Source organism: Moschus berezovskii, chromosome 6 (assembly GCF_049115385.1).
Source record: "Moschus berezovskii isolate FMDL1 chromosome 6, NW_MosBer_1.0, whole genome shotgun sequence".
NCBI lineage: Eukaryota > Metazoa > Chordata > Mammalia > Artiodactyla > Moschidae > Moschus > Moschus berezovskii.
Genome location: NC_142465.1, coordinates 69,714,550 through 69,736,049, shown reverse-complemented (window position 1 = coordinate 69,736,049; position 21,500 = coordinate 69,714,550). Strand labels below are relative to the sequence as shown.

Below are 21,500 nucleotides of genomic sequence, written 5' to 3'. Positions count from 1 at the left end.
GGAGCCTGGCAACAGAGGAGCCTGGCAGACTGTAGTCCATGGGGTTGCAAAAGAGTAGGATATGACTTAGTGACTATGCAACAACAAAGCCTTAAGCAAACCCAGTTGAGCCTTTGTTTCTTTATATGGAAAATGAAAACAAAAATTATTCACTTTGTAGGTACTGTGAGATTTAGAGACAATCCATGTAAAACAAGAGGTACTAGCTGATGCTCAAGGAATGATGTTGATGATGATTAATAACAAATTGACTCCACTAGTGTAGATGAAGCTTTCATTCATTTTGAAGGGTTGAATATAATCATTATGTTGAGGTATGTAATATGGCAAATGACTTGAATGTTTCTGATAATTTGAATACAAAAAAACCACAATGGTTACCATTCATGAGCTACCAAGTAGAGAAAAATTTAGTATGTTGGAAATACTATTTATATTAGGATTTAGAGACATGGAAAATCATTGCAATAAAGCTCTTTTTAAAAAAAATAATGTAAAGTTTTCCATTCAGGCACAATGAGATTATTTACTCACTTTGCTTAACAAAGGTGTGAGTGCTTTTGTAAGTAAGATAGAAATAACATAAGGAATGCACTAATTTTTTTATGAACAAATTTCTCATTCATTTTATTTTTTATATTTTGAAGTTTATATGTGGGAAATTATATTAATGGATTTCAGGTGAGTTTTGTTGAATGGAAATCTTTAAAAATAAAAATGGGGGGGGTGGAATTTTCTTCTGTGTGTTAGTTGCTCAGTTGTGTCCAGCTCTTTGCAACCCCATGGACTATAGCCTACAAGGCTCCTCTGTTCATGGGATTTCCCAGGCAAAAATACTGGAGTAGGTTGCCATTCCCTTCTCCAGAGTTTTCCTAAAGCAATTTCAAAAGTAAAATGTGTAGTTAGAGAAAATATGGAAAATACTGAAAGCCAAAAAACAAAAAAAATTCCATAAACTGACCACCAATGATAGCTTGAGAATTTCTATAAAGAAGTTTTGGGGAAAGAGTTTGGTAGAAGGGGGAAATATAATACTTATCTTCAAGTTGGCTTTCTTTGCTTTTGTTTAACAGGAAAGGTTTGTGAATATTGATGGAGATTATAAGAAGGCTAAAGGTCCTAAAATACTCTGATGTGATTTGCCACTTCCCAGGAGAAATGAATACTTAAAGTCAAGAGACTTTCTGATGTTTATTACTCCCTTACCCCATCAGAGCAGAGCTAAACCGTGTCCTGTTTTTGACAAACTGAAAAGAGAGACCTGAGCTTTCCTTTACAAACAAATGTTTATGGAGGATTAGATTAGTGACACAATGGTTTTTAGTTTTAAAATACCTATAGTTAATTTTAGGGATTCTTTACTTATATAACCTAATATAATAAATCTTGGGACATAATATCAGGGTTTTCTTTCCTCTTTGCACACTGCTGACGGTGTAGAAAAACAGCCCGTTGCCTTTTTACCTGACTCCGAGGTAGGTGGTCAGTCTTCATTATATTCATATTGCACACTTTGAATCAAGGTGTGGTAGCTAATCCTATTGAGAATTCTAATCAACTGTGTCTGGATTTTGCAATGGCTTTTATGTCATCCATATAGGTGTGCTGTTTGGAGCCCTGTGTATTGGCATGGCTGCACTGGCTTCACTAATGGGAGCTTTGTTGCAGGTAAGAGCTAATCCTCAAAGGTTTAAGTCATAATCACTAAATTCTTCTTTTTTTTAAAGTTGATGTGATCATCCTTCTAGACTTCTCTCTTTATATATCTACCCATAGACATACCAAGGAACAGATATGACTAAAGTCTTTAAAGTTGTTTTTAATTAAAATTTCCATTTTGAGATAATCATAGGTTTACATGTAATAGTAAAAAATAATACAGAGAGACTCCACATATCCTTTAGCCAGTTTCCTCAATGGTGAGAGACTTAGGTTACTTTTCCCTGTGAATGTCCAGTTGCTGTAACACCACTTGTTGTAAAAACTATCTTTCTTCCATTGATTGCCTTTGCACCTATGTGAAAAATCAATGGAGCATGTTTGTATGGGTCTATTTTTGGTTTCTTTGTTCCAGTCCATTGATCTGTATGTATATCCATTTGCCAAGATCACAGTCTTGATTACTATCATGTTGTAATAAATCTTGAATCCAGATTTACTGACTCCTTCCACTTTATTGTTATCTTTCAAAATTGTTTTAGCCATTTTAGTTTCTTTGCCTTCCTATATAAATTTTAGAATAATCTTCTCTTCATATATATGTATATGTATATATATATATAAACCCTGCTTAGATTTTTATAATATTACCTTAAACCTATATAACAACTCGGGAACATTTTTACCACATTGAATCTTTTAATCCATAAATGTAGTATGTCTCTTCATTTATTTAGATCATCCCTAAGTTTTTCCACCACCAACTGTGTAATTTTTATAAGTCCCATTTATATTTAATTAGATTTATACCTAAGTATTTCATTTCTTGAGTAAGTTAAATGATATTGTATTTTTAATGTTGGTGTCCATGTGTTTGTTAATGTATAAGAGATACAATTGATTTTTGTATATTTGTCTATATCATGTGACCTTGTTGAGTTTACTTATTAGTTTCTGGGATTTTCTTCAACTTCAGATAGGGACAGTTTCATATCTTCTCTTCCAGTCTGTGCATGTCCCTTTTGTTTCCTTATTGCTTCAATTTGTTATTATTATTATTATATTATTCCTGTGGCTTCAGTTTCCACATCATGTTGAATAAATGTAGGGAGAGTGAACACCATTGCCTTGTTGCCCAGTCTAATGAGAAATGTGAAAGTGAAAGTTGCTCAGTCATGTCCTACTCTTGCGACCTCATGGACTATACAGTCCATGGAATTCTCTAGGCCAGAATACTGGAGTGGGTAGCCTTTCCTTTCTCTAGGGGGTCTTCCTAACCCAGGGATTGAACCCAGGTCTCCTACATTGCGGGCAAATTCTTTACCAGCTGAGCCACAAGGGAAGCCCCTGAATGAGGAAAACATTTAGTAATTCGTTCTTGAGTACCTTAGCTGTAGGAGTTTTGTATATCCCTTTAGCAAATTAAGGAAATTCCCCTTTACTCCTGTTTTCCTGAGAGTTTTTATCATGAATGAATGTTGAATTTTGTCAGATGGTTTTTCAGCGTCATTTGCTATAACAATATGATTTTCTTCTTTAGTCCTTTGACATGGTATATCATCCTGATTGATTTTCAAATGTTGATCCAGCCTTGCATTTCTGTAATAAACTTCACTTGGTCATAGCATATAGTTATTTTTATATGCTGCTGAATTCCATTTGATGATATTTTATTAAGAATTTTTACATCTATATTCATGAGAGATACTGATCTATAGTAATATTTTTTTGTAATGTCGTTGTCTGGATTTGGTATTAAGGTCATACCAGCCTCATAAAATAAATTGGAAAGAATTCTCTCCTTTTTTCTGGAAGAGATTGTGCAAAACTGGTGTTAATTCTTTGGTATAATGCTGTTTGGTTTAATACTCTAGTGAAGCCATCTGCTCTTGGGGGTTTCTTTTGGGGGGAATTTAAAATTATGAATTCAGTTTCCTTAGTAGTTATAGCTATTCAAATTACCTGTTTCATATTGGATGAATTATAAAATGGATCAAGGATTTGGTCTATTTCACCTAAGTTGTCAAATTTATGTTTGTGAAGTTATTCACAGTATTCCCTTATTACGCTTTTGATATCTGCAGAGTTTGTAGTGTTAGCTCTTGTTTTATTCCTCATATTGGTAATTTTATCTTTTATCTGTTTTTTGGTCTTGCTAGAGGTTTGTCAATTTTTATTGATATTTTCAAAGAATTAGTTTCTTGTTTAACTGATTTTTCCATATTGTTTTTCTGTTTTAAATCATTAGTTTTTGTTATTATCTTCATTATTTTCTTCCTTCTGCTTACTTTGGATTTTGTTTTTCTTGAGGTAGGACCTTAGATGATTGATTTCAGAATTTTCTTTATAATTTATGCACTAATTGCTAAAATATTCCCTCTTAGCACTTTTAGATGTGTCCCACAACTTTTCATATTTTGTATTTGTATTTTAAAATTTCCTTTGATATGTCCTTTTGACCCATGGATTGTTTAAAAGTATGTTACTTAGTTTCTAAGTGTTTGGAGATTTTCCTGTTATCTTTCTGCTATTGATTTCTAGTTTCATTCCAAGGTGGTCAGAGAACACATTGTGTATGATTTTAATTCTTTAAAATTTGTTGAAGTCTGTTTTATAGCCCAGGATATAGTATTTTGGTATCTGCTACAGGGGAACCTGAAAGGAATGTGTGCTCAGTTGATAAGTGTCAGTTATTAATAGATCTTCTCATTGATGGTTCTGAGTTCTTCTGTATCCTTCTGATTTTCTGTTTAGTACTCTTTTACTGTTTAAGTCTTATTTTTCCTTCAAGTTTCAGCTTAAACATTATTTTCTAAAAGGCTCTTTCTGTTACCTGGATAGGTTTGAGTTCCCCTCTATTATGTTCCCAGAGGACCTCATATTTCTCTTATCATCCCCATTGTAATACTTTATTGCAGTCATTTATTTAGTGTCTGTTTTACGACTGAGCGACGGAACGGAACGGAACGGTTTTACTAAATAGGTTATAATTTCATGAAGGTGAGGATTATGTCATTGTTCTTTGATACTGTACCAAATATCTGTTACAGTTCCTAAGACAAAGTAGATATTTTGTACATCAGGTTGAATGTAACTATGTATTGGTTCATAAATATCTACTTATCTGATCACCCCCAAGTGGTCCATGAAATTTCCATGGCCACCTGGATCCGACTCTGGGACTCTGGGACCTCAGCATGACCCAGAAACTTGAATGTTAATGCTAGGCATAGCAAGTCCTCCAGAATCCTGCTTCAGGCCTAAGATTTGGTTCCTTTCTGGTTGGTTGTTGCTTAGTGTATGAAGTGAAGTGAAGTCGCTCAGTCATGTCTGACTCTTTGCGACCCCATGGACTGTAGCCTACCAGGCTTCTCCTTCTATGGGATTCTCCAGGCAAGAATACTGGAGTGGGTTACCATTTCCTTCTCCAGGGAATCTTCCCAACCCAGGGATCAAACCCAGGTCTCCCGCATTGGAGGCAGACGCTTTAACCTCTGAGCCACCAAACTAGTGTGCTCTCATTCTGATTATATGAATGAATGAATGATTTAGGTCTAGAAACTCTAACCTCATTTGGTATACCTAATCTATAACCAACAAAACTCCTGTTAGTATGCTTTCCTTCATAGTCTGAATTATTATTTAGAGCTCTTATTATGATTAATTCCCTCTTTTTCCCCCTTTTTCATATACCAGCTCTGGCCTGAGTATAGGTAATGAGATATTCTAGGAGAGGCATCATGACTTTAAGACACCTCTTCCTTGCTTCAGCTGTAACCAGTTTCTTATTTCCTGAAACAAGTATTTGGTGGGGAGACTATTCCTTGTATCTCCAGAACTGGCTCTAGGTCACACTGTCACAGTGACCACTACATGTGCCAAGTAACTTTTCACATTTTGCAGTGAAGTCTACCTTCCTTCCAACTGGACTCTTAGTTCAAGAGGCATTGTGAAATGATTCCTTAGGACCATATTCTGAGTCCATATTCTCCTTGAACACTAGTTCTTCTCTGTCATCTTATTCTTACTCCTTCCCTAGTTCACTAGGTAGAGTTCTTTTGTTGTTGTTGTTTGTTTTATAACCCAGAGCTGCAGTCTATACCCTCTAAAATTTTTTGACTGACATTTTTTCTTTAATGTATTAATTCTGTTCCATCTGTCCCTTTTACTCTGTGAACAAACCAGTGGGTCCCTGATTCTTCTTTGATGGTTCTATTCACTCTCAAGAATTAGCTGTCTGAATACTGTGAACATACATCTCTTGAATGTTTCAGCTATTTGCACTTTTGCATTCTTCACACTGTAAACTTTTTTCACTATCATGATTTTGGCATCTGTCCTTCAAAGCCAAGGTTGCAGTTAGCCAATCAGGATAAAACTTTATACATGATTTGATCAATCTTTTTTTTTTTTTTGAAATCACATTTCTCATTCTAGTTCTATCTTTAGGAAATCAAGGATAACATTGGGTTTTGTTGCCATCTCTAGTCACTTAGTAGTACTTATCCACAATCTTGTTTTGCAGAGCATTTTGAGACTACCAAAGCACAAAGGAGTGATGTGATTATTAACATCTACAAGAACAATGCTAGGAGGAGTAGTGTCCCTCTTGCCTCATAATTCTCTGTCCTCTTTATAGTTTGCTTCTTTTATTGAGGATACTTAATGAACAGATAGAACCTGAGCCTGAGATGCAGAAACTTCCAGGTTCTAATTATCTCTTTGTCAATGGCAAGGCTGCCATGATTTTCTGGAGTCTGAGTTTAAATCCTCATGTCAATGAAATTACTCTTAAATGTTTTAACTTTGGATTTCCGATTGCTGATTGATGACTTCTTATTAATTTTGTAGGCAGCACTCAGCTTATTTGGCATGCTTGGTGGGCCACTTGTGGGCTTGTTTGCGTTGGGGATTTTGGTTCCGTTTGCCAACTCAATTGTAAGTATAAAAGATGAATATATGTAATGAATCTACTTTTCCAACTACAGTAGCATTTCTACAATTTTTGTCAATTGTAACACTACCCTTATGGCAGAAAGTGAAGAGGAACTCAAAAGCCTCTTGATGAAAGTGAAAGAGGAGAGTGAAAAGATTGGCTTGAAGCTCAACATTCAGAAAACAAAGATCATGGCATCTGGTCCCATCACTTCATGGGAAATAGATGGAAAAACTGTGGAAACAGTGTCAGACTTTATTTTTGGGGGCTCCAAAATCACTGCAGATGCTGATTGCAGCCAGGAAATTAAAAGACGCTTACTCCTTGGAAGGAAAGTTATGACCAACCTTGATAATATATTAAAAAGCAGAGACATTACTTTGCCAACAAAGGTCCGTCTAGTCAAGGCTATGGTTTTTCCCGTGGTCATGTATGGATGTGAGAGTTGGACTGTGAAGAAAGCTGATCACCGAAGAATTGATGCTTTTGAACTGTGGTGTTGGAAAGACTCTTGAGAGTCCCTTTTACCGCAGGGAGATCCAACCAGTCCATTCTAGGGGAGATCGATCCTGGGTGTTCATTGGAGGGACTGATGCTGAAGCTGAAACTGCAATACTTTGGCCACGTCATGCGACGAGTTGACTCACTGGAAAAGACTCTGATGCTGGGAAAGGTTGGGGGTGGGAGGAGAAGGGGACGACGGAGAATGAGATGGCTGGATGGCATCGCCGACTCTGTGGACATGAGTTTGAGTGACCTCCGGGAGTTGGTGATGGATAGGGAGGCCTGGCGTGCTGTGATTCATGGGGTCACGGAGAGTCGGACACGACTGAGCGACTGAACTGAACTGAACTGAACTGAAAGTTATGGTTCCTTTGATACCTGTCATTAGTGGCTTATCTTGATGACTTAAGTTATTCGTATTGACTTTGCTGGGACACACAATGAACGTACTATGCACTGGGACCCTGCATGCGTGAAACTAAATGAAAACTGCCGGAACAATATATATTGTGACTGCTGCTGCTGCTGCTGCTAAGTCACTTCCGTTGTGTCCGACTCTGTGTGACCCCATAGGCGGCAGCCCACCAGGCTCCCCCATCCCTGGGATTCTCCAGGCAAGAACACTGGAATGGATTGCCATTTCCTTCTCCAGGGGATCTTCCCCACTGAGGGATTGAACCCAGGTCTCTTGCATTGCATGCAGATTCTTTACCGACAGCTATGAGGGAAGCCCATTTCCTTCTTCAGGGGATCTTCTTGACCCAGGGATTGAGCTTGTATCTCCTGCATTGGCAGGCAGATTCTTTACCACTGAGCCACTGGGGAAGCCCAAAATATAATATTAAAGAGTATCATAAAGCACAACTAAATGATATATATTATGAAATAATACATAATACGATACATAATATAATACAATATATTATGAATTTATGAATATATGGTTTCCCAGGTGGTGCTCAAGGTAAAGAACCTGCCTGCCAATGCAAGAGATGTAAGAGACACAGGTTTGATCCCTAGGTTGGGAAGATCCCCTGTAGGAGGGCATGACAACCCACTCTAGTATTCTTGCCTGGAGAATCCCAAGGACAGAGGAGACTGGCAGGCTACAATCCCTAGGGTCTCACAGAGTCAGACATGACTGAAGCAACTTACCATGTACATTATGAATATTATATTATATAACTAAAGAACAACATTTTGTTTTCATTTATTTTTTATCCTTCATGAAAATTAATCATTAAGATTTAAAAGAGGTTGACAGGCTTGGATATGAAAGATTTCAGGGCAGTAGAGCCAAGGATACCTGTGAATAGCCAGAGTACAGTAAAGAGAAGCAACAAGGTAAATTCTTTGCCACTTTGGTCAGAAACTATTCTCCTGATATTTAAGGATGTAGCTTCAACAACATGGTTCTGTTCCCAAAGGGGATAATCATAATTTAGAATTGAATTCAGAAAGAAGTAATAGCTCTGTTCTTCTATATAGACATATCTGTGCTTTGAGGTGTACTAAGTTTTGTTTAGAATAAATGAAATTGAAATAATTTCTCTGAAAGTCAAGAGGAATACTACTAATTTAGTCCTGCTATAAAGCTGAAGTTTAGGAAAAGCTTATAATGTATATGTGTTCTTTTCAGACAGATGGAGAATAACTGCAGAGCTTTATACTTAGAATTCCATTTTCCTCATGAGGCATTAGGAATTGGTAAGGCAGATACAAATAGGGCTATTATCATTGTTATTATTGTTAATAATAATTCTCAATGAAGTGTCATATGAAATGCTAGCTTAGTAGAAATGAATCACAAAGAAAGCGGGCAGTTCGTGTCCACCTCAGAATGTTGAAGTTCTGATGAGATTTTCTGCATTATGAAATGCAATTGGTTGGTTGAGTGCCTGAAATATTAAAAGAAGATTGACTTTTGATTTTTGACATTTATTGCCACCATGAGTTGCCTCCAGAAATGCTATAGCTGATTAGGTCCAACTTGTCCTTAGCAGAGGAAGTAAGATACTGTTATTTCTGTTGTAGTAACCTGATCATTATTCTTAAAGTGAGGGGAGGTGTCTGAATGCATCATCATGGGGATCCCCATGAACATTGGAACTGGACTCTTCAAGCTGCTCCACAAGGCCGACAGGGACCCCAGCCCTCCCAGGAGGCCCCTCATCTTCGACACAAACGAATTCCACATCCCCCTTGTCACCTAGTCCAGGGAAGAGGAAGCTGTTCCTGACCTTGGCTCCCTGTCATCTAGAAAAGGGCTGGAGGCCAGCAGGCAACTCATGAGCTTTGCTCTCCCCAGGACCGAGGCCCTGCTGCCTCCACCATGCTGGCTGTTGGAAAAGGTTCCCGGAGTCCTGGGAGCTGCTCATCCCATGACCCCAGCCATAGCACAGTGCTTGGTGGGGTAAACCGGGATTTTTCTGTGTTTGAAACCTGCTTACTCTGGGGACAGCTCTGCACCTCCTGCCCACTCCACCTCCCTGGACTTGTGAGGAGGCCCCAGCCAAGCATCTCTGCTCATTTCCACCTCCCCTGTCCCTCCATCCACTCAACAGGGGGGTCCCAGCCTGACCAGGAACCAGTTCTAACCCCCAAAGCCAGGGCACATTCTCAGTTCTCCTGTTCCCCGCTCATGCTGGAATCTCCCAATGTGACATACTAATGTAAATATTGTTCGTATTATTTATTTGTTCACTGAAAAAAAAAAAAAAGTGAGGGGAGAAATTTCACCACAGAGAAAGGGGCTTTACAGCAAGATTTGCTTTCAAGTGCATCATTTGGAACTAGGGCTTAAATCATTCAAGGACTGACTGACTATCAAGAACAGTTCGATTACTGGTGAAAAGTAGGAGCAGGGTAACCCAAGTCTTCCAAAGACTGTGAAACCAAATGTCTTTAGAGAGGACATTTCCACTTATCTCTGGAAGTACTTGGCTTGGTTGTATGTACCATTGCAGTCATTTGTGAAAACAGCTTGCTATTGTCCCCTAATTTACAATCATGCATGTTGCTAAGTAAAGGAATAAATTCTGTGGATGCTTTCTTCTTCATAGCCTGTTGCTCATGCACGCGTGTGTGCTAAGTCACTTCAGTCTTGTCTGGCTCTTTGCAATGCTAGAGACTGTAGCCCACCAGGCTCCTCTATCCATGTGATTCTCCAGGCAAGAATATTGGAGTGGGTTGCTGTTCCCTCCTCTAGGGGATCTTTCCAACCTAGGGATCGAACCTGAGTCTCAGGTCTCCTGCATTGGCGGGCAGGTTCTTTACTACTCGTGCCACCTGGGAAGCCCCTGTTGCTCATATGACATGCCATTTTTTAGTAAATTAAGTAAAACTGGAGGGAACAGTTGGCTTGAAGTCAACTGCATATCTGTCTGTTGTGGTCATTGGGTGTAAAGAGATGAAGAGGACAGAACAGAGTGCTGGCCATGGAGACAGAGTGGAATGCATGGAATTATGAGATATGTAAACAAAAATGAAGAGGAATTGGTGACTGGCAAGATAGAGATATAAAATAGGGGTTGGGGTTCCAGAGACCAGGGCTCTGGGTTGAGGGACCTGGGACCCATGCTGCCCTGGGCAAGAGGCAGGGAGTTTGCAAGGGAGAAGAGTTTTAGGAAGGAAGCTGGTAAATTTGACTTGAACCGTGTTGAGCTTAAGCTCCTAATGTTAGCTTCTATTTCAAAGAAAACTGTGTTATTTGTTTTGAAAAACACTTCTGTTTTGCAGGGAGCATTTGGGGGTCTGCTGGCTGGATTTGCTGTTTCTTTGTGGGTTGGAATTGGAGCTCAGCTTTATCCCCCACTTCCTGAGAGAATGATGACATTAAGACTTGAAACCTATGGCTGCAACAGCACATACAATGGAACAAATTGGATGACAACCACAGAAATACCATTTTTCACCAGTGCTTCTCAAGTACACAACATTGAAAGGTAATGAATTGAGCTTTGTAATGTCATATTTTAAAAAGTGAATGTGACAGATAGAAAACCTCTGTTCTTTGTCTTGCCTGCAGTGCTGTGATTTTGCCTAATTCTGAAATGAGGAGAGTGCATGTGGCTTTCTGGCTATTATATTTTGTTCAGAAATAGCAAAAAAAAAAAAGCCGTATTTTCTTAATTTCAATAAAAACTTCCACTTCACCTACGGATATAGAGAAGACTTGAATAGTAACAAAAAATTCTACTATGTGTAAATGCTGACAAATATTAGTTCCACTTGAATGAAAAATTGTCTTTGTCCACTGAAAAACCTTTAAAATGAAAAGCAAAATTATAAAAGACACATTGCATATATAGCCTTTGAAGTATAACTTTTACCAACTAGAAGCTACAATTCATTGAAATACGTTGGATAATTGCTATTTGCTCAGTTTTAAATATCCAAATCTTTAGAGCATTGGCAATGAGTTGCAGCTGTGATCTTCCTGTTAGAGTTTTCAGTTATGCAGTACATTTTTGAGCTTCTGGCTACTGATGTCATCTGATTTAATGAAATAATGTAGACTTTTGGTTGGAGAAGGAAATGGCAACCCACTCCAGTATTCTTCCCTGGGAAATTCCATGGACAGAGGAGCCTGGTGGGCTATAGTCCATGGGATCACAGAGTCAGATACGACTGAGTGAGTTTTACTTAGTGACTCAAGAGCAACAGACCTTTTGGTACATCACTGTTACACTGTACAGTGGATGTGAGAGCAAGACTACCCTTAGTGGGTATATACATCTTCAGCTTTAAAGCGCAAAACCCATGGATGCATTCAAGGAATGCAAAGAAGAGGGCACTTCCCCTAAAGTATTGCCCCAGTTCCAGCTTGCCTAGAAGGAAGCCACTGGAGAATCATTTCTTTTGAGACAAGACATGGCATCTCCCTCTTAAAATGGGACACACTCCTGGGAGAAGGAATGTGACCATACATACAAACATCATTGGTGATTCAGAGGGAATTCAGCTATGAGAATACTTGTGTGGGAGTCAGGGCTGGTAATCTGCATGGGTAAAGAGAAAAGGTAGTTCTAGGGCCTGAGGCATGTGTGGGGGAAGGTTTGACTAGATGGGGATGCTATGGAGATAAGGGCACAGAAATACAGGGCATATTCTGGATAAGAATGAATGCATTTATGGGGTGGAGCTCAGGAAGTCATTAAAGAGAAGGGAGAAGTGATGAATTAGTTAAGGGAGAAGTGATTAAGGGTAAGTTGGAGGATGTTGAAGTTGTACTTTTCATTTCACAATTTTTCTTAGTGTTTGTCCTGATTGTCTAGATGTATGTTTTAATTTAAAGGCAGATTGGTTATTTTTATTTCCAAAATACATAAATTAGCTGAGGTTTACTATGTGCCTGGTACCATAATAATCACTGTTCTATGTTAGCTTATTTATAAAATAGCTCAGCTAATAAATCAGAATTTTTGAGCATGAACTAAGTACCCACAAGAATGATTATAAGCAAAGTTGAAATGTAGATTAGCACAGACTTCAGGGATGTACTAATACTTGAAGAATGCAGAAGTTGGCTAGAAGAGAAGGTCTGGAAAGTTATTCTTGTCACAGAAAATGACCCAAACGGAAGTTGGACAAGAGAATAAACAAGTAACACATTGTGAAAAGTAATAGTCACAGTCTATCATGACAACCAGAAGGAGGAGGAGCCTAATGATTCCTGAGTGAAAGATTCTTTTTAGAGGAGTGTAACGTGGGTGATATAATTAGGTGAACAAGATCAGGTGGGGGGAAAAAGGAAGAAGGAATGTACGTTGCAAAATGAAGGCAACATATGCAAATCAGGAAGGCCTGAAGCCACATGGTGTCTTAGGACATCATGCACAGTTCAGGATGACTAGAGTCCAAGGGGAGTGAATACACAGCTAAAGGTGAAGTAGGATACTCTCATTCTCTAGATACTAGGTTTCAATTACTCAGATTCAGTTTTTACCTTTTAAGTTCCTAATACTTAATGGGTACATAACTTGCATTTCCCTTAGGATTAATGAAGTTTGATACCTTTTTACATGTCTATTGGGCATCTGTATAACTACTTTTGTGAACTTTTGTGACTTTATTGAAATCTTTGGTCCATTTTAAAATGAGTTCTCTGTTTTTATTTATTTAAGTTTTCTTGATATATTTTAGATAAGTTTTGAAAATATTTTTCTTCCACTCTATAGCTTACCTTTTTACTCTCTTAGTGATGCTTTTTAGTGGTCAGAATTTCTTAATTCTAACTGAGTTCAACCTATCAGTCTCTTCCTATATGGTCAGTCTTTTGTGAGTCCCATTTAAGAAATCTTTGCCTACCTTGAGGTCATAAAGATATTCCTCTAATTTTTTTTATTTAAAAGTTTTCTTGTGCATCATTTCCATTTGTGAATTGTAATCCACTTTGGAATTGATTTCAAGTAATCAAGATTCCTTTTTTTCCCCATATGGATATTCTGTTAGCCAAAAACCGTTTATTGAAAATACCCTCTTTTTGCACCATTTTGCCATGCAGTGGCAACTGTGACATAAACCCAATGATTATTTTTTGTGGGTCAGTTTTTCGATTTTGTATTCTGTTCTATTTTGTCTGTCTTTGGCCCAATATATCACATTATCTTAAGTTCACCAGCTAACCTCTATGTTTCCCTTCTTTCTGGGATCTTGACCCCTTAAGTTCTAATTGCCATGATTTCTCTGAGGTCTACAAAAACCTGCCTTGTCCCATCTCCAAGTTTTCAAATATTACTTTTGGCTGGATGGTGGGTCTATCAAAGCTGAATGTGGAATCCTAGAGCAGTTGTTTTAGAAGCAGATCAGGTCCTGTCACTTCTCCACTTAAAATACTACAATGTGCCTTCCAGGTCTATCCACATTGCTGGAAATATAAGTGAAATAAGTCAGACAAACACAAATACTGTGTGATATCTCTTATATGTGGACTCTAAAAAATACAACAAAATAATGAAGATAACAAAGAAGCAGAGAAGTGGGGAGGGGCAATATAGGGGCAAGGGATTAAGAAGTAAAAACTAGTAGGTATAAAATAAGCTACAAGGACATATTATACAACACAGTGAGTATAGCCAATATTTTATAATAACTGTAAATGGAATATAACCTTAAAAAATTGTGATTCACTATATTTTACACCTAAAATGCCCAGCTGGATGAATCACAAGCTGGAATCAAGATTGCCAGGAGACATCATTTAAAAGTGGACATTTAATTTCCAAAATTCATGGAATTTCTAATTTATCTTTGACATTAATTTCTCATTTTGATATTAATGTCTCATTTAAATGCTTTCTTCTCTACAATCAAAATGGGAATTATTATGTTTATTAATTTGTTTACTTGATCATTACATATCTTTTTTAGAATGTAAACTTCCTGAGGGCAGGAACCCCCTTGTCCATCTTTTCAGTGGCAGACTTTTCAATGACAAGAACAGTGCCTGGGACACAAAGCAGAGGTGAATGAATAACATGAACAAAATGAATATACATGGACATTGGTATTATAGTATGAGATCAGGGTTCAGTTCAGTTCAGTTCAGTCGCTCAGTCGTGTCCGACTCTCCGCGACCCCATGAATCACAGCACGCCAGGCCTCCCTGTCCATCACCAACTCCCGGAGTACACTCAAACTCATGTCCACAGAGTCGGTGATGCCATCCAGCCATCTCATTCTCCGTCGTCCCCTTCTCCTCCCGCCCCCAACCTTTCCCAGCATCAGAGTCTTTTCCAGTGAGTCAACTCGTCTCATGAGGTGGCCAAAGTATTGGAGTTTCAGCTTTAGCATCAGTCCCTCCAATGAACATCCAGGATTGATCTCCTTTAGAATGGACTGGTTGGATCTCCTTGCAGTATAAGGGACTCTCAAGAGTCTTCTCCAACACCACAGTTCAAAAGCATCGATTCTTCGGCGATCAGCTTTCTTCACAGTCCAACTCTCACATCCATACATGACCACGGGAAAAACCATTGCCTTGACTAGACGGACCTTGGTCGGCAAAGTAATGTCTCTGCTTTTTAATATACTATCAAGGTTGGTCATAACTTTCCTTCCAAGGAGCAAGCGTCTTTTAATTTCATGGCTGCAATCAGCATCTGCAGTGATTTTGGAGCCCAAAAAAACAAAGTCTGACACTGTTTCCACTGTTTTTCCATCTATTTCCCATGAAGTGATGGGACCAGATGCCATGATCTTTGTTTTCTGAATGTTGAGCTTCAAGCCAACCTTTTCACTCTCCTCTTTCACTTTCATCAAGAGGCTTTTGAGTTCCTCTTCACTTTCTGCCATAAGGGTAGTGTCATCTGCATATCTGAGGTTATTGATATTTCTCCCAGCAACCTTGATTCCAGCTTGTGCTTCTTCCAGCCCAGCGTTCCTCATGATGTACTCTGCATATAAGTTAAATAAGCAAGGTGACAGGGTTAGGTCACACCTAATTTCTGATCCAATAAGGTAGAATTGGGACAGCGAATCTGGACATTAGAAACATGATTAAGTATTGTGTTCTGACTTTGCCATGAGGCTTATTGACACATACTCTTAGTTACTAGTAGCATGCATGAAACCTTACAGTTATGCTTTTGTTCTTTCTTAGGACTCCACTGATGGATAACTGGTATTCTTTATCATATCTATACTTCAGCACTGTTGGAACTTTGGTAACATTATTTGTGGGAATGCTTATCAGTGTGTCAACAGGTAACGTTAATATTGCTATATTTAGTATTCAGTTCAGTTCAGTTCAGTTCAGTCGCTCAGTCGTGTCCGACTCTCTGCGACCCCGTGAATCACAGCATGCCAGGCCTCCCTGTCCATCACCAACTCCCGGAGTTCACTCAAACTCATGTCCACAGAGTTGGTGATGCCATCCAGCCATCTCATTCTCGGTCGTCCCCTTCTCCTCCCGCCCCCAACCTTTCCCAGCTAGTACTGCTATATTTACCTCTGTATTAGTTTTTACTATATCTGTTTTATAGCTATTTATGTTATTATACTATATAAAATAGTAAAATACTAATAGTTCAATTATTTGTCCCATTTTACTCATGGGAAATTTTAGGGCCTAGTCTTGAAAACAGAAGACCCATCTCAATTTGAATCTGTTATGCCATTTACCAGCTGCATGAACTTAGAACTCTAAGTCTGTATACCTGCTCCATAGCTACTCTGAGCCTTAGCTATCTTATGTATAAGATGAGGGTAATAGCAATTGACCTGCCTATCTCACAGGTTGCTGTAAGATAAAAATAAAATGCTTGTGTGTAGTTATTACAATGCTAGGAGTTTTATACATGCTATTATAATAGCCCTGTGCTGCACCAACTCTATAGTTCTGCACCAACTCTTTGTAAACTGGAAAGAAGATATATGTACATGTAAATAGTAGTCTTTATATCTAATTATGGTCTTTATATCTAAACATAGTGTGAAGGCATTTTTAAGATATCAGTAAACTTAAAAAATACATTTTAAACAAAATCAAACCAATAATACACATCGCATACTCTGTTCTCTGGGATTGCTATAGAACCATTATCCTGCGACTTCATTTTGCCCTCGTTCTGTGAATTCCCTTGGTCTCCTTCCTGTGTTGGATGCTCTGCGGCCTGAATCCCATTTCTCCTAATTCTTGTTTACTCCCTTAATTGAATGGAGTATATGCTATAGCATGTTCTTGCAAAAGGGTGGACAAGAGATCTTGGAAACACTACATATCTGCTTGATAATTGTTGACAATGTGAGTTAAGAATCCTAGGTTGAGTGTAACTTTCTTGTTCCTGGAGCCTGTCTTACTTTTCTTCAACTTGTCTTGTTGCTGTTCAGAATACCAGTGCCCTGTTGTGCACTGGCTATTTACATGTGACCCATTTCACAATGACTATCCTGCCCTAAACCCTCAGGAGGGTCTGAAGATCTATATCCTTCAGTTCCAAGGAACTTTCCTATATGATTTCTTTTGTAATTTCCTGCCATTTTTGATTTTCTCTTTCTGGAAACTCCTGTTAGTCAAATGTTTTAAACTTGGATAGACCCTCTGATTTTCTTATCTCTTCTCTCTATTTTCCATCTCTTTGTCTTTTAGTTCTACTACATGGGTTATTTTTATAATGACTTTTTCAATAATTTTCAAAGGAGCATGCTGATCCAGTTTTGAGAGTAGTCTGTAGGGAAAGGAGGGCGGGTAGAGGCTATTGCACTTATCCAGGTGAGCAGTAATGGTGGTTTGGAGCAGAGCAGTAGTGTGGGGTTGTGGAGAAAAGTTGGGCTCCTTAATTTCCTGTGTTCCCTCACATGTACACATCTAGAGCAGCCAAACCAGGGGCAGGAAGCTCCACTGCTTTCTTTATCAAATGTGTTATAATCAGTCAGAAATCCTACACTTCATCCAAGTATGTGTGATGTCTGCTTTATGCTATAAATCTACCAGCACGGTTCCCACTTTGTAGAATTCTACCCCCATCATTGATTTTTTGGCATCTGGATAGCACTGTCTTTGAGACTTCTTTGGCACTTGCATTTATAATTACAATTATATTAATAATGACATTAATATAACAGATTAATGATTATATTAACATTGTATATTTGTCATTACTATAGACATTACAATCTATAATGATTGTAGGTTTATAATAAAGTTTGTAGATATCTGTTACCTCACAAACAGTTGTTTAAACTATTCTCTTTCTTTTCAAAAAGAACGGTGCTATTTCTCCTAAGTAAAATTCCCAGCATGGCAGGTTTACTCTCTTATCTGTTGTGATATATTTTAAGACAGATTTTAAACTTTTCTCACCAGTAACCCAACCATTCAGATCTGGAACAAACATTTCCTTTTACTATTCAACTTTTGGTCTTTTTCAACTCATTTTTTTCCTTAAAAAATGGGAGTGTCATAATACTCTCTTTGCTTCCCCCCCCCCCCCGCCTAAATGCTTTGATTCTGATAACCATACTGGTTTTCATTTGAATAGTTTATCCAATAATTCAGTTTCCTACATTTCTTCATACATTCATAGCCACCAGATTAAGGAAGGGAAACTCTGCTGTCTGAAGCAGAGGTAGGTGGTTTGATATTTTATCGGTAGAACATGAAGAATGCTTTTAAATTGGTTTTCCTACCGGTATTGGGCCAGATGACTCTTTGCTAGCTGATACTGGATGAGGCAGTTGGCTTACATTTAAGAGCCCTCTCATTTATCTTTAAACACCAGACTCATACTGATCCCAGTGAGAGGCTTGCAGAATATGGGACTGACTGAAGGAAGAGAAAGGGTGGGCTAAGTCTTCAGCACTGTTTAAAAGACTCTTTGTATTTTGTAAGTGCATAGAAGTGAATGTGCTTAAGTTAAACGTGTGTATGATGGTCCATCACTGGGTAGTTACAGATGTCTTTTTAACGATGTAAATAATGTCTGTTTTTCAGGAGGAAGAAAACAAAACATAGATTGCAGATTCCTACTAACCAAAGAGGACTTTTTATCTAATTTTGACATTTTTAAGAAAGTGAGTTGGCTTTCTTTTTCCTTAAATTCTTAAGACTGCTTTTATCACTAGGATAGAATACTCATTAGTCCTCAGACTCTCTTTGGAACTCTGGTGGACAAGAAAGGTATTTGCCTTCCTCTTTAAAATGATTTATTTCTGTTATTTATCTCTGCTTCAGTAGACTGTGAATAAGATTTAGAGAAAGAAAAGTAGTAGTGATAATTATTGAGTTGAATGAACAGTTTCTTTTTTCTAATCATCATGTTAACATTTTCTTTTAGAAGAAGCAAGTTTTAGGCTATAAATCTCATCCAGTAGAAGATGGTGGAACTGATAATCCTGCCTTCAACCATATTGAATTGAATAGCACAGATCAAAGCAGCAAGATCAATGGAACTCGTTTGTGAAGCAGCTGTGACGCTAAATGATTTAAGCAGTGTCCCAGTTTTATGTCTTCTAAAATACTTGAATCACATTTTAGATTTTTTTTTTTGGTCTATAATGAGTACTTTGGAGGGAGTTTGGGGGGATCATTTTGTTTAGGTAAAGTCCTTTTTTTTTTTTAAACTTCCTACACTCATTAATTGATGCAACTCTGGAGGTAAAAGTTTCAGCATCAGCATTTCCCTCTAACTCTTTTATTTCAGTGAAGCTGTAGTTGTGAAAGTTGTGACTACATATGTGCTGAAAAGCTAATACATACATATAACATGTGCTTGATGGTTAAAAGAATATTCTTAAATTGCTGCTGCTGCTGCTAAGTCGCTTCAGTCATGTCCGACTCTGTGCGACCCCATAGACGGCAGCCCACCAGGCTTCCCCGTCCCTGGGATTCTCCAGGCAAGAACAGTGGAGTGGGTTGCCTTTTCCTTCTCCAATGCATGAAAGTGAAAAGTGAAAGTGAACTCGCTCAGTCATGTCCAACTCTTCGCGACCCCATGGGACTGCAGCCTACCATGCTCCTCCATCCATGGGATTTTCCAGGCAAGAGTACTAGAGTGGGTTGCCATTGCCTTCTCTATTCTTAAATTCAGTTCAGTTCAGTTCAGTCGCTCAGTGTCCGACTTTCTGCGACCCTATGAATCACAGCACACCAGGACTCCGTGTCCATCACCAACTCCCGGAGTTCACTCAAACTCATGTCCATAGAGTCGGTGATGCTATTCAGCCATCTCCTTCTCTGTCTTCCCCGTCTCCTCCCACCCCCAATCCCTCCCAGCATCAGACTCTTTTCCAGTGAGTCAACTCGTCGCATGAGGTGGCCAAAATATTGCAGTTTCAGCTTTAGCATCAGTCCTTCCAATGAACACCCAGAATTGATCTCCTTTAGAATGGACTGGTTGGATCTCCTTGTAGTCCAAGGGACTCTCAAGAGTCTTCTCCAGCACCGCAGTTCAAATGCATCAATTCTTCGGCGATCAGCTTTCTTCACAGTCCAACTCTCACATCTATACATGACCACGGGAAAAACCATAGCCTTGATTAGATGGACCTTGGTTGGCAAAGTAATGTCTCTGCTTTTTAATATGCTATCTAGGTTGGTCATAACTTTCCTTCCAAGGAGTAAGCGTCTTTTAATTTCCTGGCTGCAATCAGCATCTTCAGTGATTTTGGAGCCCCCCAAAATAAAGTCTGACACTGTTTCCACTGTTTCCCCATCTATTTCCCATGAAGTAATGGGACCAGATGCCATGATCTTCATTTTCTGAATGTTGAACTTTAAGCCAAACTTTTCACTCTCCTCTTTCACTTTCATCAAGAGGCTCTTTAGTTCCTCTTCACTTTCTGCCATAAGGGTGGTGTCATCTGCATATCTGAGGTTATTGATATTTCTCCTGGCAACATTTAGAGGTTGCCAATTAAAAACATTAATAAATTAAAAAAAATAGGAAATAACATTCACCTAAAACAAAGAGATTTATACATTTAAATTAATGATATATTCATATATTTTGTATATGTAAAGTTGTTACTTTTAATCAACATATTTGTAAGCATATATCAAGCTTTGTAAACCTTTCTGTAATTTTTTAATGAGTAGGAAGATATAATCTTCATGTGAGTGTGATTTGAACTATTGTTATTTATTTAGTAATTCTAAATGCACATGTGTGTAGACAGCTTTAATTTAGGAAATAAAAATCAAGTTATTTAAATAATTTTTTCTTATCTGACTGCCAAGGAGTTATGCACTCTATTCTTTTTTTATGCAATATATTCTTAATGAGAGATATAATACTTCAATTCTTGTTCACTTTCTTTTAACAAAATATGTCTTTGTGACATTAGGAGTTGTAGATATTTTACTTTTATAAACATGAGAGAACCAGATGAAATTCTTAACAAATAAAATAATATTACTATTAAGTATTAAAATTTGTTATCTTGTCTAAATCTTTGAGTTAAACCAAATGAAGGTTCAGTTCAGTTCAGTTCAGTTCAGTCGCTCAGTCGTGTCCGACTCTCCGCGACCCCATGAATCACAGCACACCAGGCCTCCCTGTCCCTCACCAACTCTCGGAGTTCACTCAAACTCATGTCCACAGAGTCAGTGATGCCATCCAGCCATCTCATTCTCTGTCGTCCCCTTCTTCTCCCGCCCCCAACCTTTCCCAGCATCAGAGTCTTTTCCAGTGAGTCAACTCATTGCATGAGGTGGCCAAAGTATTGCAGTTTCAGCTTTAGCATCAGTGTTAATATAATATGAATTTTTAAAAATCAAATGTTCTTAATTATTTTGAATCATAAAAGTGCTAATGGGAGCAAAAAACCATGTAAGTTGCCTTTTTTTTCTTTGCCACTAACAAGTTGTATTACCTTGAATTGATCCTTAATCTCTAGTGATGGAACTTAACACTAAACACATACCTACCTCACAAAAATATGTATGAGTATCAGAGATCAT

At 38.2% G+C, this 21,500-nt stretch overlaps 1 protein-coding gene across 1 annotated transcript in view; it reads left to right on the top strand.

Moving 5' to 3' along the window:
* Positions 1 to 20,077, top strand: part of SLC5A8 (solute carrier family 5 member 8) — a 53,756-nt gene extending 33,679 nt beyond the window's left edge. The window contains exons 10-15 of the mRNA XM_055395116.2: positions 1,601 to 1,668; positions 6,511 to 6,597; positions 10,838 to 11,043; positions 15,702 to 15,805; positions 18,534 to 18,613; positions 18,877 to 20,077. Coding sequence (XP_055251091.1) covers positions 1,601 to 1,668; positions 6,511 to 6,597; positions 10,838 to 11,043; positions 15,702 to 15,805; positions 18,534 to 18,613; positions 18,877 to 19,002 — 671 coding nt within the window. The 3' untranslated portion in view covers positions 19,003 to 20,077. The remainder of the gene's footprint in view (positions 1 to 1,600; positions 1,669 to 6,510; positions 6,598 to 10,837; positions 11,044 to 15,701; positions 15,806 to 18,533; positions 18,614 to 18,876) is intronic.
* Positions 20,078 to 21,500: the final 1,423 nt, after the last annotated feature.